The sequence below is a fragment of the Pituophis catenifer genome, unplaced genomic scaffold, assembly GCF_029215685.1.
Source record: "Pituophis catenifer annectens isolate HBS135680 unplaced genomic scaffold, rPitCat1.0.hap2 SCAF_3, whole genome shotgun sequence".
Classification (NCBI taxonomy): Eukaryota; Metazoa; Chordata; class Lepidosauria; order Squamata; family Colubridae; genus Pituophis; species Pituophis catenifer.
In genome coordinates this window covers 201,319,904-201,345,897 of record NW_027256883.1, presented here as the reverse complement: position 1 = coordinate 201,345,897, position 25,994 = coordinate 201,319,904, and the positions used below count along the sequence as shown (strand labels likewise).

Genomic DNA, 25,994 nt, shown 5'->3' with positions numbered 1-25,994 from the left:
GACAGACTCAAGCTCCCATTGGAACTTTGAGGAGTGTATTTTGAGATAATTTTGGATATGCTTTCAAAAGTAACTCTGCCCTTCCCCTAATTAATGTCTCCAGTCAGAGAAACGTATTTACCTCTTTTAGTCCTGACTGTAGCAACAGAGATCTGACACTACCAAAAGGTTATTTTCAGTAAAGTTATCTGCATTATCTTTTCAATCACTATTTAAAGCAAGATAAATACATTTTTTCTTTATCTATTGCATTTTGCGTATTAAAGCCATGTTTTTAAAATGTATGCGTGGTGACTAATATATTTTAGATATGCCACCAAATAGTAAGTTCCCTACATAAATGACCTAAATTTTACTGCAGTGTCCAAACCATAATTTATAGGAAAGGTGGAATGATACCTGATATTGGGAGAGGTCTTTAGGCTTGCTATTTAAAGTATATGCATATCAAAGCCATAATCCTATGTGCACTTACAGGGAGAAAGCCCCAATAAATTGTTTCTTTGAGAAGATGTCAAGCAGGCTGTTTATTGCAGGTTATTCGCCTGTATGAGATTTCACATGGATTTATGTGCTCACTATCTCCCAAGTAATTGAAATCTTATCTTCAGCTTTGTTTTAATTTATACTGGAATAAGCACGATGCTGAATGACAAGAGCAGTATCTTCTTACCGGATGCCTTTCTATTAATTCTTACAAGATTTGTGCTGTTACATGAAACTAATACATTGCAACATATAGAAAACAAAAGAGGATATGCTCTCGACTTTTTTGTAGGTGCTATAAAATAAAGGTTATATACACCAGATCTCTCCTCCCGCCTTCCAGAAAAGCCGTATGAATGAGATCTAGGATCAATGCAAGATTGGTGGGTAGATTTTTTTTTCTTTACAAATAACTCACGTGATACAAGGGATGCTGAAGCTCAAAATTCATATTAATTTGCATAGCAATAAACAGATAGCACTGAGGTACTGTAAATAACCCCCATTCTCCAGTAATGAGTAGGGATTTAGATTTAAATTATCTCAATACAAATATCTGATTAAGTACTGTACATCCAGGGAACTTTTAAGGCAGGCTAACCCACTGGCAGTGAACTCAATGACTTGGGAATTTCCTGCAATACAGCCAACGCCATAGCTTATGCTTGAAATGTCACTCTGCAGAGCCACATGTTAACACAAGGTAACACTAAAGGTAGCCCTCAACCTACAACTATTTGTTTAGCCACTGTTCAAAGTTACAATGGCAGTGGAAAAAGGTGACTTGTGACCAGTCTTCAATTTACAGCATCCCCCATGGTCACATGATCAAAATGCAGGCACTTGTCAACTGGCATGTATTTAGAACAGTTACAGTGTCCTGGGGTCATTTGATCACCATTTGCCACCTTCTTAGCCAGCTTCCAACAAGCAAAGTTAATGGGGGGAACTGAATTCGATAATGACCATCTGATTTACTTACCAACCATGGCAACCACCTTACTTAGCAACAGAAATTCCAGCCCCAATTGTGGTCATTAGTCAAGGACTACCTATAGCAGTAGCTTCAAAAGATGCAACTGGTGATCTATTAAAATATTCTGTTTACAGAGAAGGTGAAATAAAAAGAAACCCTCTAATTATAGGTAATTGTAAGAAAGTAATATCACAATGGCATAAGTGAATGATGAAAGCCTTAAATAGCGGAAAGGTGCTACTATCATGCAGAGATAAAGTTGGCTGCTCCAGACGTGAGTAATATTCTCCAAAATAAGCTTTGTGCTTGACCTCTCTTTATGTGTGGCATTAACTATTTTAAAGACTTATTTAGACTAACCAGTAAAGTATCATCAAGAAATGGAATAGTTTCTTGTGATTATAAGAAGTGATTATAAAACAGCCATGTGAAGAAGTTTTGATAACAGTTTGGATAAACATATAACCACTGGCATTCCAATATTATATCTATACAAGGCTGCCCTGGAGGACAATGATTTATCTGATAAGAGGAGAATATTTGTAGCTCAGGGTTGAAATGGGGCTGGGGGTGGTTCTTGGTGCTGTCTGAGCTTGGTTGTTTTCTTGCAGATATTGCTTACCCAAACTAGGTAACATCATCAGTGCAGTCTGTTTCTATTAATATGTAGCCTAATTATCTCCAATTCATTAAAAGGGGGGGAGGGGTTAACTAACATGAGGTTAAACCTAAAAAGTTGTTTTAAGCACTAAAGGTCCTAAATGTGTTTACCAGAGATTTTTGCTTTCCTCAACCCCATGGTAGTTCCTTGCCAAATTTCAAAGGTCTCTGAAGCAGCACAGAGTTTTCATGGGAGTTTCTCAGGCGTGGTACAATGCTAGAAGGAACTGACTGCTAGATTCTTGCTGAAGCCTAATAAAAGACTTGGGGAAAAAATCCTTATTTGACTTCAGTTTAAAGTACTGAGCAAACTGCCTTGAAAACACCCCAGTAAGTACATCCATGACATTCTTTCTTTCACACATTCAGTTCCACATATGTTGCCGGACAAACATTATATCCTTGATAAAACAGTGAAGAGTAAAAGCTATTGGATTGACTTGTAATGCCAACCTCTCCAAGCTTCAATTCTCAATAATTATTGCCAGTATATGGCTCTTTGGACTAGGTGACATACATGTCCTCAAGCTGATTCTTGAAAGTAAAATTCAGAACTAATGACATAAACAAGTCAAGATATGGAATGAACAATACATTTCACTATTAATATACAGATTCATAGTCTGGTTAGTGGGAATGCCAAATACTCCATAATTGGCTTTTTCTTTTCAGAGAAACTTCTGATAAAGCATACAACATACTACAAAATTAGAATTTTGAATTCTTAGAAAAATTCACATGGGTTTAAATATCCTGACTCAATACTTCCAATTGCATTGGTTAACTATAATAACTCTCCCAAGAGTAATGCTGAATTATATGGTATAGAATAAAAAAGTATAAACTGTCTATTTCCAACGTAACCTTTGAAATTCCCTTTTAAGTGGTGAATTAAGAGCAAGCCACCAGACATGTTCCACCGAATAGGAAATATCAAAGACTGATAGCTTCTTTTATGAATTTATCTGCGTATGTTTTAAAGAGAAAAAACATGGGGTATGTTTGCTCTATTAGCAACAAAAATAAATCATGAGAAATCATATGATGGGGCAAGATTAATTTATAGTTTAAAATAAATGGAAAGCACAACCAAAGAAATAACCTGTTTAAAAGAGGATGAGTTCAACTCGACACTGTCCCAGACAGTTAGCTCTGAATGCCATTTCTAGATTATTCGGTGATTTGTTCCCAAAGGAAGCCTCAAAGTACTCTAGCAGCAACCTCTACTGGATAGTGAGGGAAATCTTTCCCAGTGCTATTCTAGAGGACGCCAACTGATTTAAGGCTCATTGCTCAGGCTGGAATTCCCGGCAATTGTTTGTAGGACTCTCTTTCACAATCCACCTCATGGATGAGAGAGAAATAAACAAGAATCCTATCTTTAGCAATGGCACTTTCATAATTTATATTACTTCAGACACTGGTTTCATAAATAAGTATAAAATGGTTTATGCTAAGCAATTAGAAACATTTCTCACCTAACATGCTTGTTCTAAGGCTACTGACAGCAACTGATACCTGTCAGTTGTGGTCAAATTATTTTCATCTATTTCATCTAAGCTTCTTACTAGTATCTTAACTGGAAGTTATTAAGAGGAGTCTACATCTATTGAATTATAAAATAATTAAATATAACAAGCTAAGATTGTCTAAGGCTACACTTTTTGTTTTTTGTTTTGCTTAAAAGCAAAGTTCTTATTTATATTTCTATAATAATATCAGAAAATAAAAAGTGCAAGTTAAGATTGGGTACTGAATGGGCTGATTTGGTCACTCTTATCAGTATCATTATTCTGGTAGCCACATCAATCATCTGTTCCTTCTAGTCTTTCAAGAAGCAACAATGCAAACATTAAGGCTTATAATAATAGCAAGGAGGAGTGTAGAATGGCACTAACATCAAGCCAAACCTTTCTTTTCCATATTCTCTAACCCACTCCCTCCAAAATCCATAAAAAGTGCTAGTTTCACTTCCCCAATTACAAAAGCATGGCAATGTTTTTCTACAAAACTATGAAATATCAAGGCTTATAATCTGTACATTGGATTCTCCTCTTCAAAGATTAAAGCAGAATGAAAGGCAATTCCCTTTGACTGTAAGAGATTAGTCTGTACACTGCACATGTGGGAACAGTCTTGACAGCAAGATCTCCACAGAATGTATGTAAGAATGCCAGAAATGGTCCATGTTGGGGTCTTTGAATTTCAGGCAGATCAGAATCCAGTATCAGTAATAGATACTCAAAATAAACCCTTAACGTTTAAGGCCAAATACTTTATAAAAGCTAGCTTGTTGGGTCTCAATATCAACAACAGCTGCGTTTTGTCACAGAAGGCTGTCTTCTAAGTTTGAAACCCTTACCAATAGATGGAGGGTTGGCATCGGTGGATGGAATTCTACGACCTGCAGAGGTAGGGAAAAAACCAGCATTAAAGAGCATTAAAAGAGCAATTGAGGAAGACTGTAAGTAAAATGGGAGGCTATACTAACAGGATAAATAAATAGAGACTCCTTCCTAAAGTCTAGCTCCATTACAAGACATTCATAATTTTGGTAATACATAAAAAAAGAGAGAAGAATTTTCTCAAGACACCCATTAAAACACAGGTCATACAGATAAAAATTTAACCATTAATGCTGCAGCTATTGTTCAGCAGCCTTGAAGTCAGGCTAACCTTTCTTCAAATAATAGGATTAAAGGTCAAGGAAAAAAAAATGATAACATACTTTTTTTTAAAAAAGACTAGAAGCCTTAATATGGATTTTTTGATGAAAGAAATATTGATGATTTATGGATATGGGGGAAGGGTTAAAGAAGAAGGGAAAAGAGTAAGATGGCAATTACTCAATAAAAAGAAGGGCGGAATTCAAAATTCTGTTTTCTCTTTTTTTACTTCTCTTTGTTCTTATTTCATTTCTTTGTTCTTATTTTTCTTTTCATGTATTATAAATTATAATAAAAATATTACCCCCTCCCCCCAAGTACTAGGATTATGTTTCTTGAATTAAACCAAAAGTACTGGTAAACTACACCAAATAATTTATTCAAACTGCTTGGAATTCATCTTACAAGATGAATGCTTAATGATTAACTTGGAAGCTCACTTATAAATTTAGCATTTCAAGTTTATTTACCGTATTTTTCAGACTATAAGATGCCCCAGTTTATAAGACGCACTTACCTTTTGGGGAGGAAAACAAGAAAAAAAAATCTGCCTCTGCCTCCCAGCAATTTGCATCCTTGCAGCAAACAGCCTGGTCAGCTTCAGAACAGCCTGATTTAGCACAAGTAGCTGATTGGTGATTGGATTGGCCTCCCGGAATCCCAACGATCAGTTGTTCCAGGCTGCGGGGATCGCCGCTGCCTCTGTGCGCCCCGTTTTCGGCCTGTTCCAGGCGGCGGGGATTGCCGCCTATTGCCACTGAATGGGATGCATGGAAAATGAGATGTGCGGAGACCGAAAACAGAACGTGTGAAGGCCGAAAATGGGGCACATGGAAGAAGTGATAGGTGGCGGCGATCCCTGCAGCCTGGAACAGCTGATCGTTGGGATTCCGGGAGGCCGATCCAACCGCCAATCAGCTGCTCATGCTAAATCAGGCTGTGCTGAAACTGACCAGGCTGTTTGCTGCAAGGAGGCAAATTGCTGGAGGCAGAGGCCGAAGGGTGGGGGCTGGTAGGTGGGCGGGGGCTTCGACAACATTCGCTCTACAAGACACACAGACATTTCCACCCAATTTGGGGGGGGGGGAAGAGTGTGTCTTATAGTCCGAAAAATAGTAATTAAGTAAAAGTATCACACAAAATTGCCAGTGTCATATCAGATTAATTACATAACATTAATTATCAGATATTGATAATTTCTTTTTCTCTCTCTCCATGGAACTAAAGGTTATCTTACATAATAAACTGGTAATTTTCTGGTGCAAATAAATAAATTACACACACACACACATATGTTAGTACAAATTATCATAAAATACACTATTAAACATGATACTGGATAGCTTAAATGAAGCTTAAACATGTTCATAGCAACAGTTGCATATATAAAATAGTAAATAAAAAAAATTAAACCTCTAAGTTTAAATTCATTTCCCAGGAGAGAAGTGTATTATTTTTCTTACACCACCACAGAAACTTGGGAACAAGAACATCTGTTTTAAATGTGGCTACTTGATACATTTGAGGAGAAGTGCTTTTCTCACATCAACACAATGAAGTACTGATTTCAAAAAATTTGCACAGCTCTAATGCTTATTGTATATTCCATATCATCGCCTTCTAGTGATATGAAACAAACCCACTACCTATTGGTTAGCAAAGTTAAGACATTTAACAGGATGAAAAATGTTAATGCCGGTACTTTTCCCATTCTTCTGCCAAGATATGATTTGAAAGATCAAATTAACCTCTGCATCCTAATGATGAAATGATAATGATGCTAATTATGAAGAGAGTGTACAACTAGTAGAAGCAGAGCATGAAGCTAATATAAGATTCCTTTTTGTTAGTAACTAGGAACTCAAGAAGAAAAATATTAGTGATTTACTGACGTTGAATACTTACTTATTTCTATAAACAGTTCATTTATGTTTATTGCATTTTTTGCACTAGTCTCTACAAATATTGCATGGATGGAATCTGCATAGTCTTTAGCATCTTTTTCAATAACTTCTCTGCAGGGTGGGAAGAGAATACATACTATAAATAAACAATAATTTACCTTCATTTTAGGAAAGAAAATTGATTGCAAATCAATGTAGATTATCAGTTATTTCTACAATTAAGCCAAACTCTGTAACACACTTTATCTGAGAGATGTGGAAATAGAATCAGTTTTTGTTTAACACAATTTGTAGTAGTAGTACATCTCTCTAGACTGCCAAAACATTAGTGGTTCAATATAACAGGTAGCTGCCCAGAGTCATTGATTGAGAGTGAGATAGGCAGCTATAGAAATTGATTGATTGATTGAATAAAATATAGCAAGAAAAAGGATGTGGATAATTCTGCACATCATAAAACAAACCTTTGGTTCCATAACGATTTACTGATAGTTAAAAGCCAATAATTTTTTGTGATGTATGTCCAGGAAAGCATGGATGGCATTTAGATGTTTAAATGAAGATGTCAACTTGCAAAGCTTTCAAGTTGCCATGAGCAGGAGGGAGGGAGAACTGATAGAGCTGATTAATTTCAGCATTCCTACATCATCTCAGCATCTGCTTTCCCAGCATCTGCCTTCCACTCAACCAATTATTTAGGAATTATGTTCTGTTCTCTCCTTGTCCAAACAGGATTTAATCAAATGCAATCATAGTTTAATCATAGTTATATACAGTTCATGCTGCATCCCTTCTACCCTTTGTTATTTAACAAATAGCCCAATTTTCATTCAGTGCTTTGATTAACATAGTGGCCGGTAATAAAAATGAAAGTAAATTACAGTAGTGAATATTAAAAACTTAATAAAATTTGTTTTGAGACAGACTGTTTCTTGCCTCTTCTTCAATGTATTAAAATTAATTAAGGATTAAAGTATCTATATATTTTGGGGAAAGAAAGTATAACAAGAGATTGTATTGGTAGGTTTGTAATAAAATGTTACCAACAGCTGGATAAGACCCTCTTTAATTTACCTTACATCATTAAGATCACACTTATTTCCAGCAATTGCTACAACAATATTGGGTGGTCCATGCTGGCGAAGTTCTTTTACCCAGTTTTTTAATGTTGAAAATGTTTCCTAAAATGGAAGCAACAAGATCAGTAAATCTAATAAAACAGCCAATTTGTAGATTTTGCAAATGCATTTAATTTACCTCTTTTGTAATATCATAGACTATAATAGCTGCTGCAGACCCTCGATAATACATTGGTGCCAGAGCACGAAACTGTAAAGAGAAAGAGCACATAAAAATGGCTTCTGTGCCATAGTAATCATATCAAATATTAACAGTTCAGTGGATTATATGTACCTAGAGCACTCTGAACTCTTAACCCTTTAACCAATATAAAACATGTTGATGCTCTGTGAAGTTTTAAGTAGCATTCATAAATTGCGGAAGTGCAAGGAGACAGTATAGATTATATCTTCATTTCAATTATTTTATGTTTTTTTAAAAAAATAAAGTAATAAAGATACTGACATAATTTATTTTCCATTTCTAGCACAATATTACATATGTATAATATCCAGCACATTGATGGGCATTTTGCTAGAATATGAGGATACATAATGAATCCATTTATGATGTATCCATATAATTGCTAGATTTATAATAAAGCAACTAGAAATACAAAAAATAGTATATGATATAGAAGAGCCGTGGTGGTGCAGTGGTGAGAATGCAGAATTGCAGGCTAACTCACTGCTCACTCCAGGAGTTTGAACAGCTCAAGGTTGACTCAGCCTTCTGTTTTTTCCAAGGCTGGTAAAACAAGGACCCAGATTGTTAGGGGCCATATGCTGATTCTGTAAATCACTGACAGAGGGCTGTAAAGCAGTATGAAGTGGTATATAAGTGCTAAGTGCTATATGACATGGGAAAAAAACTTGCTCTCATTTTATATGCAATTTAAAGCAATTTAAAACTTCAGGCAAAACATATAGAATGCATTATTTAGACGTAGTGAAATAAGAAAATCAATGCAAATCATTTTTCAAACTGATTAGGTCAAGGCTAAGTGGGAAATTGAAGCTGAATGTTCTTCATTCTTAGTCATACTGACCCTTTCTATAGTTGCTACAAAAGGGGAGGATCACAATTCTGAGTCACAAAGCTAACAATAAATACATCATGTTATTTTTGTTGCAAGAGCTGCAAGTTTTACTCAAATAAAAAGAACATCCTCTTTTTTTTTTTCAAACATTGCAAAATCAGCTACATATAGACATATTTAAAAAAAAATAGACTCTAAAGTTTATTCTGTTATTCAAACCTGCAGATTGGTAAGAATTCTGAGACAATTAACTACTGGTCTTATGTAAAAACCATACTTTTACCCTGTATTTCATACTTCAAAATCACAAAATATCTAGCAAACGTTGAGGCAAGGACACACCTACTCTTTAGGGACAGGTGATTTACTTGTTTATTAAATTTCTCATGAAATTTATGAAAGAATTCAAAACACAAAAATAAAATCGAGGACATTCCAAGCAATAACATTACATATTACAGCTGTGCAAAACACTGAAAGAAGCACTTCTTAAAGTGTGTTGATGCAAATAGAAAGTGTGTGTGTGTGTATATGGAAGTATCCCTCCTCAAAATGCTGACATGACACTGTCCTCCAGAAGGCTGGAGGGGTGAGTGTGGGGTTGCCCATAATGTTTTTGCTAGCAGTTCTAGTGGACTACTGTCTAAAGGTGAAGGTTCCCCTTGCACATATGTGCTAGTCGTTCCTGACTCTAGGGGATGGTGCTCATCTCCATTTCAAAGCCGAAGACCCAGCACTGTCCGAAGATGTCTCTGTGGTCTTGTAGCCGGCATGACTAAATGCCAAAGGCGCCCAGAACTCTGTTACCTTCCCACCAAACGCAGTCTCTATTTTTCTACTTGCATTTTTTACATGCTTTCGAACTGCTAGGTTGGCAGAAGCTGGGACAAGTAACGGGAGCTCACCCCATTACGTGGCACTAGGGATTCGAACCACTGAACTGCCAACCTTTCGATTGACAAGCGCAGCATCTTAGCCATTGAGCCACCGCATCCCTTGGACTACTATCTACACATACACAAAAAGATCAGGGAAAAGGCTCCGAAGCAGCTCTGTATTCAAGAGGAGCCAACATATTTTGTGAAGTGCCTCTTCAAATGCTTTGCATGCAGTCTTCCAAGAAAGTCACAGGTTTAAAGCCATACATTTGGAGGTGGGGGGGAAGAGCCCTAAGTGGACAAATATTAATGCAGCACAGAAAAAGGCTTCCTCAAGAAGAAATCATTTAAGGAAGGTTTTTTTCCTAGCAAATATAATTACATCAACAAGGGGGTGAAGCTAAAATTTTGATCCTGTTTTTTACTGGCAAATGTTAATTCGCATTGGAAATCACATTTCCAAGAATGGGGAAGTGAAAATTGTAATAATTTTAAAATAGCAATCTTAAGAGGAAAAGTATTCATCCTTCTTTTATGAGTCTAAGTTCCCATGTTATACCATTCCCATGTTATACCATTCCTAGGCTGTCTTATCATCAAAGCCTCATTAAAGTTTCTGAAATACAAGAGATAAACTGACCCAGAATACATAGAGCCTAGCATGGATCCATGCACTATAGAGTAATTACTAGTATACATTTAAATAAGGATATCTTTTCCTATGCATTTTCTACTATGCATCAAATTGTTTTCCAATTCATTGTCTCATTTTATCTTAATTCATGGACATATTAGAATAAGACTATTTTCTCAAATTTGAAAAAAAAGTACTGAAAGGTCAGTGAAGCAGGGACATAATATATCTACAAAGACATTTATCTATCCTTTATCTCAGCGTATCATCTCACAAAACAATGACAATGATACTGAAATTCCCTGTTACGAAATCTACATCTATATTATATCTAAATGATTCCTGCTAATTAAGATGAGCATTATAAAAATCTCTTACAATAACAGCCAACTATAAGTAGGTCACAGAGAAAGATATCATCAACCCCCATGTAAAAATGCTTTATCTACTTACTCGTTCTTGTCCTGCTGTATCCCATATTAGGAATTTATGTAATTCATTCTGATACTGTACTGTCTTGGTCATGAAAGATGCTCTGAAAAGAATGTTATCCATGAATGTACCGTAAAATAAAGAAAACCCTGAACTGAAAATCAACATATTTCTCATAAAACATATTAAGGTTTAGATTAATTTTATAACTTTAAAGATGAAATGGAAGGAAAAATGTGTATATTTCATGTTTCTTTATCTAGAAGTAAAGAGAACACATGAGAACAGGATAAATGCTTTAGACCAGCGTTCCCCAACCTTTCTGGCTTGGTGGACCGGCGGCGGGGATGGGTGGGGGTGGGGGGGGGGCAGATGGTTTTGTGCATGTGCTGCTTTCACAAATAAAGCTTTGTCTTTGCACACAAATGTGCCCTCACCCACCACTTCCATGGCCTGGTTCTGATCATGTTGTGCCCTGGCACCAGGCTGCGAATCAGGAGTTGGGGACCCTTATTTTAGCCAACTAAAATTGATTGAAGTATCCATTCCATTTTCTTTTCATAAGATATCTTAAAGAGGGAGGAAAGTGCACAAAGTTCAAGTTGCTTCATTAGTGTTTATATTACAAAATAGGTTGCTGGACTGGCTGCTTTATTTTATTACTAGGAAAAGCTACATGGGACAGAATTTTGCTAAAATTGGGCACAAGGAACTGAGGCTTATTCATTTTGTTAAAAGCCTCTACTTACGCCATTTCAATTCCTACTGGACCTATTAAGCCAAAGACACAATACATCTACATGCTTTGTTTAGTAAAACAGAGAGATTTCATTTTATTATCTAACACAAACATTACCCAATGAAAACTTTAGCAAAGTTATCCTTATGCAACCAACACAAAACAAAAACTGGAATCAGAGGGCAAAATAAATTGATATAACATACTTTTAATGTTGCAATTTATACCACAAGAATGGAAGGACTGCCATTCTCTACCAATTATATAATGGTTTGAATTGCTTCTCATTGCATACTTGAGCAAGCATTCAATTACTCAGTGTCTAGAATGGAGGAGGGTTGTTGAGTAATTTTGTCTGAATATACTACTATATAGGTTAAAAGGTTCACTTTCTTTTCTTTTATACAAATTGATTTAACTAAACAATCACATAGTATGATGTAAATACATGGTTAAGACTACTTAAATAGGCCATGAGTGATAAATATTAACACAAATTCTTGTATTTTTATTTTCTTTAGCAAATAGCAACATTAAAAATCCTAAATATGGATATCGTTTTATGTATCATTAATCAGAACAATATGGTTATTATTGGTATCGTTTGTGAAATGAAAGTTTGTTTCTTGGCATTGTTAAAATGTGAGCAATTATCCTAAGGATGTGAATAGCTTCAAACTTCATTAAGTGGTTTTAATTGCAGAATTACTAAGCCACACTTCAAATGTTGAACAAAATTCCTGATTTATGAAGTGATATGAGTTTGGAAGGAAAAAATCTGTAACCACAGTTTTCAAAGTCTCTGATGTCTTCAGCTGAAGGAAAACAAATGTGCAGGATTGCCTATTGTTTAGAAGGCATTTGGAAAAAAACTGATACCAATTAGTTATATGGATTTTTGAAAGGTCAAAAATAAATGGTTTAATTTTTCAGAATTCAGGATACAGGATACACAGGATACAGCATATACTAATATAGGATAAAGGTGGGATAAAAATAAAATAAATTCAGATTCTCCACATGTATGTGTACTGCGACTGAATGTGGAAATAAGATGGGATGGGGTGGATACTGTAGAAATAGGCACTTGTGGTTGACCATACAGGAAGCCTTTAAGTCTTCATGTAAGCTAAAAAGTGGAAACCCATCTTACATTAATGGCATTAGAGTACAGGATGTTACCAAGAAAAACAGAAGTATTCCAAATATTAAATTATGTTAAAATTAGCACTTTTAAAAAAAGGAAATTAAATAGTAAAACTGGCTTTATATAGAATGCAAATTTAAGATTTAACTTTTTCTGAAATCTTAATGGCAATGTTTGTAAAGTAATAGAAACAGCCACTAATTTGCATTCTCAATCCATTTTCCAAAATAATTTTCTGTACCGCTCCCAAAAATGGTTTAACAAATATTCAATTCAGTTCATTGAAATTATTTATATATGGCTACTCAACTAGCAGATTTAATAACAAGGATGTAAATAGAATTAAAAATACAAAGTAACTAATAAACTTAAAAATCAACAAGAAGCACAACACAATATATTGTAACACAACCAAGGTCGTACCATAATCATATTAACATTTAGAATGGACTCATTCAAAGTTCTATCTCAATGCTTTGGGGGTAACTCAGATTTTCAGGGTCTTATGGAAACCCAATAGAGTTAGAGCCACCTTATTCAAGGAGGGGGAATTATTTTGTTCCAAAGGGCAGACATAAAGACAGAGAAGTCCTGCATTCTAGGTTCTACTGCATGATGCTGTTTCATCAAAGGAACATCATGTTCATCCTATTAGGCCTTATGGGACAGGTAGAAACAACAGGAGATAGATGTTCTTGCAAATGTTTCCTTATTTAATGTATTCGCTCATTACCTATGTAAATTAAGCAACCTCTAATTTGCTATTTGAACCTTATATTTTAAAATTTAGGAATAAGTTTAGGATAATTGTAGATCCTTAAAACCCACTTTTTCCAGCAAGCCGGGCTGGCTTAAGAAGAAATTTTAAATGTTTTAATTGGTTTGTATTTTTAATTTTGGGCCAAATTTATATATATTTTAATTGTTTTTTAATATTTGTATTTTATGTTTTTTAATTCTGGCTGTACACCGCCCTGAGTCCTCAGGGAGAAGGGCGGTATATAAATTTAAAATAAATAAATAAATAAATAAGCCATTAGAGAAATATTTGTAAATTTTATTTCCTTTTTTTTTTTTTTTTTCCAGTAAATGAGATGTGGCCCTTGAATTCCTTTGAAGGTAGCATGTTTGGGGGAACATTTATTGAAATAGAATAACGTATCTATGGTATAAGTCAAAAAAGCAGAATGTGCAGACCTACCTAGACTCTACTGGTCTGTAATAAAGAAAACATTTGTATAATAGCCTGACAATGTAAAGGTGCTTCAGTTTGTGTTGAATCTGCAGTAGCAGTCTGACAGTACAACTTCAATACTAAGTATCTCCAAAATAGGAGGTGGCAAGATCCATAACCAAATAGACCAAATATACTAGGTTATAGTAATCTAAAATGTGTTATGGCATCATCATTTCTCAAAAACGATGAAATATCAGTAATGAAGTTATTCTTTCTAGGAATATTTGTAAATATTATTTTCATTATTCTTACAGAAGGTAAAATTAACAAGTAACCCATTTTGTTTTTTCAAGGGAATTGTTCGAGATCTCACTTATTCTTCAGTTAAAACTTGATCCTTAGCAACGAATGATTTATCACAAATCCTGAAGAACTCTATATGGAAATATTATTTCATAGCATTTTATCCAACAATCATAGTTAATTAGTAGTAAAAGTCATCTCTGTTGAAGTTGCACTACCACTGTTCAACTCTTTTATCATTATTTTTTAGACAGATAATTGACTAGTTGTGCAGGATAACTGACTCCAATATAACACCTGGCCAGTTTCATTCAGTGCTGATGGGATGAGAGGTCACATTATCAGCCTCTGATTTGTGGGGTGCAATAGGACTTGACACTCTGCCCTTTGATTAACATCGACATGAAACCCCTGGATAAGGTCAATGTGGTGATGATACCCAATTACACATCTCAATCTTGACTTGACCAGATTACGCTGTCCTGATCCAGTGCCTGCTTGTAGAGGCCTGGATAGAACAGTCCTGAGTTTAATTCTACAAATCAAGCAATTTTTCTTCTTTGACATACCCTCCCTCTCTTGTTCTGGAGATTTCTATCTAGTCATTGATTATATTGAAGTTCTCCATAAGAGACTATTGTGGAATCTGAGGGTCCTCTTGGACTCACAGCTCCTGGACAAGAGCAGATGGCAGTCGTGGCTGAGAGAGCCTTCACATGTTTACTTAGTGTGCCACTTGCACATGTTCCTGGACTGAGAAGTCTTTCAGATAGTCACTGAAGTGTTAGTTACCCTCGATTGGACTATTGTAATGCACCCTATATGCAGGGATGGGCTGCTGGGGGTTCAGGAGAACCTCTAGCTAAGATTCTGTGCAGTTCAGAGAACCCACAAATCCCATCCTGATTGGCCCCGCCCACCCGGCCCCACCCCTGCCAGGAGTCTCCATGCGGCCTGTTTTGGATGCAGGTAAGTGCAGGGCATGCATGGAGGCTCTGGGAGGGTGAGAAACAGGTCTACCGGAGCCTGGGGAGGCCATTTCGCCCTCCTGGAGGCTCGAGGGAAGCCTCCGGAGCCCCGGGAGGGCAAAAACGTGCCCCCCCCCACCGTGGCGCAGGAAGCCTACGAGGCCACACCCACCCTGCAACCGGGCAGAGAACCCCTTGCTAAAATTTTTGAAACCCGCCCCTGCCTATATGTGGCTGCCCTTGAAGACCACTTGAAAAATATAGGTGGTCCTGAATGCAGTGGTATGTGCAATGATGTCTCTCTGCTGCTTTGAGAGTTGCACTGGCTGGCAGTTGGCTTCTAGGTGTTATGGAAGATTCTAGTTATCACCTATAAAGCCCTTCCTGCCATACAGCCTGGCTATTTGGGGGACCATCTGTCTACATGGGTCTGACGATGCGGTGGGATTAGCAAGTTTAGTTTACATTTGCTCTTATTACTGTAACTAAAATCCTTAATAAAATTATGAAAAAACCCACATACTTTATATAACTCTTAGCTTCCTAGCTCATGAAACTTCTATTTTTTAATATTATTAAACTTATAGCTGCCCATCTTGTTGAGATGATTCTAGGCATCTTATACTCGTAAAATTAAAATAGGATAGAAAACCTTAAAACAATAAATAAAAACCAAATATTTAAAATTCATATAAAATTCAATCAATCAAGATGGGAAGAAGGGAACAAGGTGTGCATGGGGAAAAGGTGGGCGTCAGTCTAATCCATTAACCACCTCCAAGATGCCACTCCCCTTTGGGGCCCCAGCCCAGCAGGCAGAGGCAGGTTTTAGAGACTTACCCAATTGTTGGATTGATGTTTGGATCGAAGCTGTCTTCTACAAAGCGCCATACAATGCTTGATTTGCCCACGCCTGTGTCCTTAAAGAGAAACGAAACAGGTAATTTTAAGTTTCAATCTTCCTATCTGTATTTCTAGGAGCAGCTCTAGTTTCAGCATTTTCCATCCAACTATTATGAATTTGGATGAATCAATTTCTTTTTCCAAAAAGTATCTTAATCTAAACATTATCCATTGAAAATAAAAATGCCTTAAATCATTTGAAACAATTAAAGAGATAAAGGATTCTTAAAATCTCAACTAGTAATTTCTTAATATCTGAACCAAAGACATTACGGGTAGTCCTAAAACTTACAACAGTTTGTTTAGTGACTGTTCAAAGTTTCAAGAGCACTGAAAAAAGTGATTTATGGCCATTTTTCACACTTAACTGTTGCAGCATCCCTATGGTCACCTGATCAAAATTCAGGTGCTTGGCAATTGACTCTTATTTATGGCGGTTGCAGTGCCCAAGGATCAAGGTATTTTTTGGAAAAAGAAATAACCTTTTGCAACCTTCTGACAAGCAAAATCAATGGGGAAACCAGATTCATTTAACAACCATGCTATTAACTCTATAACTGCAGTGATTCATTTAACAATGGTGGCAAGAAAGGTAAAATGGGACAACATTCACTTAACAAATGTCTCACTTAGCAACAGAAGTTTTTAGCTCAATTGCGGTCATAAATTGAGGGCTACCTGTACCTTATTTGAATCTACTAAAATCAACAGTCTAAGGCTGTGATGGGGAACTTATGGCACTCATGGCAGAGGTGGCACGCAGAGCCCTCTCTGCTGGCACGCATGCCATCACCCCAGGTCAGATCTCTGTGGTGTTTCTTTTGTGAGCTTCTGTTTTCCTGCAAACGATGAAAAAGAAGCTCATGAAAGAAAAAGATCTTACCTCTTGCCGTGCTGCCGGTGTTGGGATGCCCTGCCGCCCACCGGCCAGCTGGTCTTCGGGCAGGGGTGGGTTCTACTTACCTTTACTACTGATTTGCAATGGGAGCGCGCACGTGCTTCTGCGCAGATCACCAAATATGACGTCAGGGTGGGTGGAGTCTCCCACCATTTTTACTACCGGTTCTCAAGAACCGGACAGAACCGGGAGCAACTCACCACTGTCTTTGGGTCTGCTGCGCATGCCCACGCATGCACGTTTGTGCATGCATGCGCGCATGTCCACGCATGTGTGCGTTCACGTATATTTCAGTTTGGGCATACACGCACACGCAGTTTGGACACTCAGTATCTAAAAGGTTTGCCATCACTGCCTTAAGGTAACATAGGGTAATGATTTTATTTATTATTATAAATTAATAATAAATAAACGGTAGAGCAAAGTTACCATACTATAGAACTTTCTGAGTAAATATACATAATCGTATTATTTCTGTCCAAAATGAACAAAATATGGGCTCTAAATGCACTCATAATTAACCTTACTCAGTGAACCCAACTTTCTGGACCACATAAACACAAGGGCTATTGAACTGATACTTCAAAATTCCAACAGCAGCAAGTAGTTAAATGGCTTTCATATTGTCTATTGCTAGTGTTTTATTTTATTTTTATTTTATTTATTTATATTTAAATTTCTATACCGCCCTTCTCCCGAAGGACTCAGGGTGGTGTACAGCCAAGATAAAACCCACAAATATGAAAGTTAAAAGCAAATTAAAAGTTTTAAATAATTTGGCCGAAACTAAAATAACATAAAACAACCCATTAAAATAACATTTAGGCCAGTCTTGCCTGCTGAAACAAAAGTGTTTTGATAACACAGTAATTCTATGCTTTCTGAAATAAACATTTGCCATGTAAACATAGCAACATACTTTACCAGAGACTACTTTCAACAGCTATACAATGATTCCACCCTAAAAATATGTATACTAAACAACTAGGATAGGAAAGAAGGTGTTTTAGGTATTTCAAGAGTGTTAGTAAAGGGTGTTGTTATTCATTCAACCTCTCCCTATTTAATGAAAGGCTATGTATGCATTTGTAAACCTAATGAGGAAAAACATTAAGCAGGTATGGTTTAAGTATTTGAGAAAGTATAGTGATGTTTCTGTAATCATTTCTTTTTGTGTACAAACATAGACAAGTTAAACTGGACAAAAAGCCTATTTTTTCCCCACAACTGAATATTCAATGCTCATGTTGGATCTATGACTTCATTTATTTATTTAGAGAATTTGTATGGGCACCCACTCTTTCAGTGACTCTAGGCGGCTTACAAAAAAACCTCCTCAATATACAAAGAGTAAAAACAATAACACCCCCCCCCCCCCATCATTAACAGTAATGCCATGACTTTGGCGGAAATGGCTTGAGCCTGTGGTCAAAATTCATGCCAAAGTTAAAGTTTTTTTAAAAAAATAAGGTTTAAGGTACAGTAGTTAAGGTGATAGGCTAGAAACCAGGAAACTGTGAGCTGCAGTCTTCCCTTAGACATGAAAACCGGCTGGGTGACCCTTTTAATCCAATCCATATCACATGATTGTTGTTATTGGGTAAACAGGAGGAGCCTTGGTTATATATAGAAAAGGCAAGACAAAATAATGATATCAACATGAATACATTACAACATTCTAGGTTCTTAAGGAGAACTTGATGAGTATGAAGGCCAACACTAACTAAAGAACTGGCAGCTGTGACTTCACATTTTTGTAAACAGATCATAATAATAGCTTTAGCTGAAGATTCTTGGATTCAGTAATGCTGGTACAGCTAGTCCTCAATTTACAACCACAGTTGAGTTCAAAATTTATGTTGCTAAACAAGGCAGCTAAATGAATTGCACCTCATTTTACAACTTTTTGCCACAGTTAAGCAAAAGACTGCAGCTGTTAAGTGAATCATACTTTCATTAAGGCTTCCCCCATTGACTTTGCTTGTCAGAAGCCAGTTAGGAAGGTTACAAATGGTGATGCATGACCCACGTGCAACTGTCATAAATATATGCCAATTGCCAGAATTCTGATCACTTGACCATGAGGATGCTGCAATGGTTGGCTGATAACCAATCATTTTTTTTTCAGTGCTGTGGTCATTAAACTAATAGTTGTTAAGTCAAGAACTACCTGTATTTCTAAAGAAAAAGGAAAGGTATCTTTGTTTGTTTGCATGTTCTTAAAAACATGCACATTCTTCTCCATTTAAGTGCAAAATATATAAAATATTCTGCCTTGTTCTATACAGGTAGTCCTCGACTTATGACCATAATTGAGCCCAAAATTTATGTTGCTAATTGAAATATTTGTTAAGTGTGTTTTGTCCCATTTTAAGACCTTTCTTGCCACAGTTAAATGAGCCACTGCAGCTGTTAATTTAGTAACAGGGTTGTTAACTGAATCTGGTTTCCTCATTGACTTTGCTTGTCAGGTTGCAAAAGGAGATCACATGACCCTGGGACACAGTAATGGTCATAAATATGAACCAGTTGCCAAGCATCAGAATTTTGACCATGTGACTACAGAGATGCTGTAGCAATGTTTTGTGAAAAAACGGTCCCATGTCCCTTTTTTCAGCACTGCTGTAACTTTGAACAATCACTAAACGAACTGTTGTAAGTCAAGGACTACCTGTATCAATCATAGGGCACAGTGAATATTGCCTAACTCCTTCATTCACAGAACAATTCTGCTTAAACAGAGAATATTGGTTTTCAGGAAAATTGTATATTTTTCTCCTATAAACCTCTCTCATAATTGGGCTTTAATTCAAATTACGCTATTCAGATCTTATTATTTTATAGTGAAATCCTGTGACTTTCTCCTCAGAAAAAAGATTCATCCTATGCAATGGTCCTGTAGTCTTGACCATTACCCTGTTTCCTTTAAGATAAAGGATTTTGTTACATACCCTTTAAAATGAGTATGCAACAAACTCCTCTCAAAAATCTGTCAACCAGGAGTTTGGACATATGTTTTAAACACTAAACTTTTTCCCCCCCAGAAATATTGCGAATAATTATTGTGGAATTGGTTGGAGAACAAATTACGAAATTATCTTTCCTTTCCAAGAAAGAACAAAACCTCTAAAAGTTGCAGCCCTGAGCACATTATTTGGAAAGAAATCTTACAGAGGGAGCTCAGGCTAGACTCTCAATAAATGCATTATGAGGAGCTGCTTGAAGTAAAAAAATAAAAAAATTAATTAAAATAAAATAAAAAAAGGAGCGTCACAGCCCAAGTCCGTATTGCTTTCAGAAGTCAAAGGGCTGTCACAGACGATAATCCTAAAAAGACCGACTTGGCAATACGCCTTTTTTTGAAACCTGCCGAGAATTGGGGTGAAGTCGTTCAATGTTTAAATGTTAAAAGGTTCGGGGGGGGAGGGAATGCAGACGACCCCAATTCTAAGGTGCGATTCCCTCAGCCCACAAAACTAAGGTAACGATGACCAGAGCCGAGCTCCATGGAGAGAGCAAAAAACCCCCCCCCCCCGTCCTTCTTCCGAGGAAGGCGGCGCCGCCGAAATCCAAAACCAACTTTTTAAACCAGCCTGAAACAAAGGAGAAAAAGAGAAGCCGCGCTTGTCCTCCCCGCCCCTTCCAACTCACCCCAAGGAGGCAAACTTTCAGCTCCCGCAGAGCCATCGCTCGAGAACCGAGGGGGACGCCGCCAACGCCGCTTTTAGGAACCGCCGCCGCCGTCCGGCCACACCATCACCCCCCCCCTTCGCGGGACTCACATGGAAAAGCCGCCCCGCAGAGTCTCCGGAGAAGGCGGCCGAAAAGGGGAAAAAAAAAAAAAAAAGGAGGAGGAGGAGGAGGAGGAGGCCTCCCAAGGCGGGGCCCAAAGAAAGAGCCTTGCGCCCTGCCTCGGCTCCGGGCTACAGGTGAACGCGCCTCTTCCTTCTCCTCAGAGCCCACAGGCCGCGCGCCATCTTGGACAGCCCCGCGTCGCCGCGTCACGTGACGGCCGCCCCGCCTCCTTTCCCAGTGACCTAATCCGGGGAGGGAGAGAGAGGGAGAGAAAGAAGGAAACGCCCATCTTGGCGCACGCACGCACGCGCGCGCGCGGGCTGCCCTCCGGCTCTCCAAGCGCGCCTCGGTTTTTTCGCGCAGTCCTCGCCTCAACGCCATTAGATTACTCCCCTCCCCCCACACCCCCTCCCAACTCTCCGCCTCAGGACTGGGGAGCCGGGCGAGGAGGAGCGGCGGGGAAGAAAGGTTCTCCTTCACGGAGAGACCGCCATTGACGTTTTGACTTCGGGGGCGACACCAAGGCGTTGCCCAAAAGGCGACCGGGATAAAGCCGGCAGCTCCTCCTTCTTTCGGCAGTCCTCTCCGGACCCCAGTCTCCTCCCCACCCATGCGCCTTTCAAAATGGCTGGTAAGCGCTGGGGGTGAGGGAGGAAGGGGTGGGGGGGCGACCTGCTTACCTGGGTGTCTCTCCTCCCCCCCCCCTTCCTCACCCCACTGCTCTCTTTTCGCCAGCTTTTAAAAATGTGGTGGTCTGCTGCTTGGCGGGTGGTGGTGTTTGAAGATGGCGGTGCCTGGTTGCCTGTTTCATGTGCTGCTCTTGAGGCTTTCATTGATTTGTGTGTTTTATCGCTGACTTCCCCCACCCTCTCACCCCACCATTCCCTCCCGGGTCTTGTGGGGCAACAACAGCTACACAACACCCTCCCTCCCTCCCTCCCCCCCCCCACCCCCGCGTGTCTTCTCTCTCTTTCTTACTCTTGTTTTCATTTGTAGGGATCCCTTTGTATTTTGTGGATTTGCAGGATGACTTAGATGATTGTGAGTAACTTGTTTTCAATTTTTCTTAAAAACACACACAAACACACAAAAGGAAAGGGAAATGGCAGTGAGATCGTGGTGGTGGTGGTTGTGGCTTTCTCAAAGGAGCGCTGACTTTGCTTAGCTTAAAATTTCCTCCCAGAGAAGAGGTCGAAGAGGATTACAGTATATAAAGATTAGGATGTCAATCCTTCTTCTTCTGTTTTTTTTTCTCTCTCTCTCTCCCCGGCTTAGGAGAGTTGCTATTTGTAGAAAAAGCTATAGGTTAAAAGTTGTAGCTTTGAATGATGCTGGAGGCTTTTGGATTTGTGTAGCTTGACTACTCCAGTTTGAAACCCATAGCTGTCAGTGTCATTGGCTGAATGGAGCAACCTAGCTTTTTGAAGCCGGCCCTCAGTGAGCGAATATATGGAGTTGCAGTTCTTATGAATCTTAGCCTCCTGGAAATTGTTGGGGATTGTAAGCACACATATCTGAATGGCTATCTTTTGCAGTTTCGTGAGATCTGAATAAAGATACTGATATATTTAAGTAATGTATGATACTGGTATATTTTGCAGTTTTCTTGAAATAGATAAACAACATAAAGCAGTGTAAATCCTTATAGTTTTACAGTGGAGAGGTGACAGAAAGGTTTTGGGTCAACAGCAAAATACTAAAAGGAAAAAAAAGTATCCTTATATTTGGGATACTGATATGCTTGAATCTACCTCTTCATGTCTACATGCTTGTTTCTGTTTTGCTTTCTGTGACCGATTGGTAAAAACAGTGGTCGCAGCATCAATTAAATTTAAAGAATAACTTGCAGCAAGTAATTGTGAATTGAAGGTGCTGGCATTAAAATGCAGCCCTGGTAGATTTGTACTGAGTTTGCTTTTGAAAGCTTGTTGATTTTTGTGAACATATAGCATTGTAAAGTAAAATAAGAAAATTTTAAGGTAAGATAACCTTTATTGTTTTTTTCTGTGACCACACTGCTATACATTAAAAAATGAAATTCTGATGCGTGCTCTCGAAATATATATATATGTGTGTGTGTGTGTGTGCATGCACACACATACATACCTGTGTTTCTCCGAAAATAAGACCAGGTCTTAATTTCTTTTGACCCCGAAAAAAACAGCTAGGGCTTCTTTTTGGGAGGGTCTTATTCCCCCCTCCCATGTACCGGTATGAGGCAAGGGGGACAAGCAGCCCCTTGCATCAGCTTCCTGAAGGGTTGCAGCAAACCATCCCACCATCCATGAAACAGCTGCTTCGCGGGTGCTGTTCAGGCTGCTGCCTCCAGCAAGCGTGGCCACTTTTGCAGCCGCAAAAGCAGCAACAGGCCAAGCGACGCATCACATGCGTCTCTTGGCCTCCTCGTTGCTTGCCGTGCAGACAACACGAGGTGGGGGAGAAGGGGGGGAGGAACATAACCCACACGCCCTTACCTAACGGTTGCACCTGCCATCCACCCAAAACAGCCTCGCAGCGGCCACTCCAACAACCATGCCTACCAGGCCGCTTCTTTTGTGGCTGCAAAGAGTGGGAGGCCGAGTGACCCGCCCCATGCGTGTAGTGCTGCCTGAACTAACATTCGTACAAGCCATCCACAATTTTTTAACAGTGTTTATTTTGTCCCAACTGATGTTGCCCAGCGCAGCAAAGAAGAGCTGCCTTTTCTTTGCAAAAAAGGTCCCTGGTTGCAGGTGGTTTTGGATTCCATGCTCTTGGCTGGGATATTTGCAACCTCTTCTTTCCAACTATCCCACTGAAACAAAAGTGACGTATGCCCGTTTTTTCACCCAGATGCTCATAACAACATTGCCAGGGTGTCACATGGTCAACATTCAGTAGAGAGAGAGCACATCGCTGCCAACCCTCCAAGGTTGGATCAGATCTGTCTGTCTGTCTGTCTGTCTGTCTCTCTCTCTCTCTCTCTCTCTCTCACACACACACACACACACACACACACACACACGAACAGAGGTCCGTCACACACACACACACACACACACCCTCCAAGGCAGCCACATCCCTTCACTAACCTGCTTTCCAGCTCTGTTCTCTGCTGTGCGTGCAGGGCAAGAAATCTGTGGGATTATGGTAAAAGAATACCATAGTTCACACCTTTCAACTTCTCAGGAAAAAAAAAATCTCGCTAAGTTGGAAGGTTTCAACTATTTTTTTTACTGTAGTTGTGCGTGTGTGTGTGGGGGGGGGAGAGGGTGTCCTGTGATCCCAAATAAAGAACGATCGGTAGGAAAATGGGGGGGGGGATTTTCCTGTGCAATCCTGCGCAAGAAAGGAGGAGGTTTGCTCCTAAGCTATGGCAGAGCATTGCACTTGGAGGCCTCCACGGGTAATACCGGTATTGAATTGCACGTCTTGCTCCAGTGAGAGGGGTGCAGGCAGGGGGCTCGGCGGCCATGAAAGATGGGGTTTCAGGGTGCAATGGAGGAGGGGGTGATCTCCCACTCCCTCCTGCTGCAGGGCCACCATAGAGCTTGTGCTGGTGAAGGGGCCCTGGCAGTTGGAGAAGTGCTCCGGAGATCTGGGCTGAGTTGCCTGGCCCTCGCTGGCTTAGCTGATCCGCGGGCCGCAATTAAGGGGCCGAGCCTCCATGAGGTGACCGGAGAAGGGAAGGGCTGCCTCCTGTGCTGGCCACGCTCACCCCTTCACTAGGGCTTATTTTTGGGGTAGGTCATATTTTCAGGGAAAGACAGTACATCGGTGTGTGTACGTACACACACATACCCATAACCATACATGCAGATGCATGAACATATACATATACATATGCCATACACACACACACACACACATACACACATATTAATCACAGATCATTTTGAATATATAGCAGAAAAAGTCTTGAGAGTTAAATTTTACATTCTAAATTAAAAGCTTAATTGTCAAGTTTTTATATTGTAAGCATGACTTAGACTTTATTTTCAGATCATATTTGTCTAATACACTTCATCTTAACAATAAGTATTCTTTTCTATATGAGAAAATGTGTACATCCTTTAAGACAGAGTTCTCAAAGGATGTGTTTCATCTCTAGGTCATGAGACAGGAAATGGGGGGGGGTCACTAGTGAGTGCTGACTTTGATTCTTTACAATAAGAGCAGACTTATTGTATTAGCTTGATGCTAAGGAATGGGACAGTTCCAGGTTCTGTACTGTGTTTGCGTTTCAAAGGCAGAGTCATACCTGAAGGTGTGAGATTTCCATGGAAAGCTCTGACCCTCAGATGTGATTCTCATTTTCAAGATGACAATGAGAGGAAGGGAAACAAGGTGCAATTATCTCATTGTGGGTATGCTTGAAGACAAGGCACCCAAAGCAAACCCTAGCTCCCAATATTTTGAAAACAAGCAGTGTAAGAGAACCTAATTTAAAGCAATAGAGCATTGTGCACGTATACAATAGACACAGTTGCATGCATATATGCATGTAAATTCATATTTAAACAGTGTGGGAAAGGTATCACCAGGTATTTAATTTTTATTCTTTTATAGTTTGATCTCATAATTTCTCTCTCAACCTTCTATTAATAGCAGTGGCACTTAGATTTACATACCGCTTCACAGTGCTTTACAGCCCTCTCTAAGCGGTTTTACAGAGACAACATATTGCCCCCTACAATCTCGATCCTCATTTTACCGACCTCAGAAGAATGGAAGGCTGAGTCAACCTTGAGCCTGGTGAGATTTGAGCTGACGGTCAGCAGAATGTCTTTCGTTTCCTGCTGCAACAGCCCCCTCCTCTTTGAGTTCCTGTGAATCTCTCCCTCCACCGGCAGGAGAAAGCAGACCCCTCCCTGCCTTTGGAAGAGACCCCCCCCCACCAGAATCCTCCCACTGAAAGGGAAGCCTGCCTTCTTCTTCTTCAGAAGGAAAGAAAAATTTTAAAAAACAGACCACAAATAATTTCCTGGGTGATGAATGGAGGCCTCTGCCATGGAAAGAGACCCACCTTGGGGGGGGGGGGTTAAAAGCAGAATGACATACAGGTACTCCTTACAACGGTTCCGTTTAGCGACCACAGCTCTTCCTGTTTCATTTGTAACAGCATGTTTGCAACAAAACAAACTGCTCATTTTTGCTGATTTAATGAGAATGTTGTGACTTGAAGAATATAAATTCTTGGATCCTGTTTATGTTGATAGTAACAAATAGGCTGCAATTACAGGATTCAGGTTAAAATGCTAACCTAAGCTTAAAATCCATGGGTTTTGTTC

At 39.0% G+C, this 25,994-nt stretch overlaps 2 protein-coding genes across 3 annotated transcripts in view; one reads left to right on the top strand and one right to left on the bottom strand.

Annotated features, from left to right (window-relative positions):
- RAB22A (RAB22A, member RAS oncogene family) overlaps positions 1-20,684 on the bottom strand; it is a 32,850-nt gene extending 12,166 nt beyond the window's left edge. The window contains exons 1-8 of one of the 2 annotated variants that reach the window (XM_070940087.1): positions 20,581-20,684; positions 15,969-16,048; positions 10,816-10,897; positions 7,950-8,021; positions 7,767-7,873; positions 6,694-6,803; positions 4,485-4,526; positions 804-815 (exon numbers count right to left, since the gene is read on the bottom strand). In XM_070940087.1, the coding sequence (XP_070796188.1) occupies positions 804-815; positions 4,485-4,526; positions 6,694-6,803; positions 7,767-7,873; positions 7,950-8,021; positions 10,816-10,897; positions 15,969-16,048; positions 20,581-20,616 (541 nt within the window). In that variant the 5' untranslated portion in view covers positions 20,617-20,684. Of the gene's footprint in view, positions 1-803; positions 816-4,313; positions 4,527-6,693; positions 6,804-7,766; positions 7,874-7,949; positions 8,022-10,815; positions 10,898-15,968; positions 16,049-20,580 lie in introns of those variants that run through there. The other variant, XM_070940086.1, reaches the window with a different exon arrangement.
- Positions 20,685-21,725: 1,041 nt separating this feature from the next.
- Positions 21,726-25,994, top strand: part of LOC139314453 (serine/threonine-protein phosphatase 4 regulatory subunit 1-like) — a 44,318-nt gene continuing 40,049 nt past the window's right edge. The window contains exon 1 of the mRNA XM_070940085.1: positions 21,726-21,765. The gene's annotated coding sequence lies outside the window, so the exon portion shown is untranslated. The remainder of the gene's footprint in view (positions 21,766-25,994) is intronic.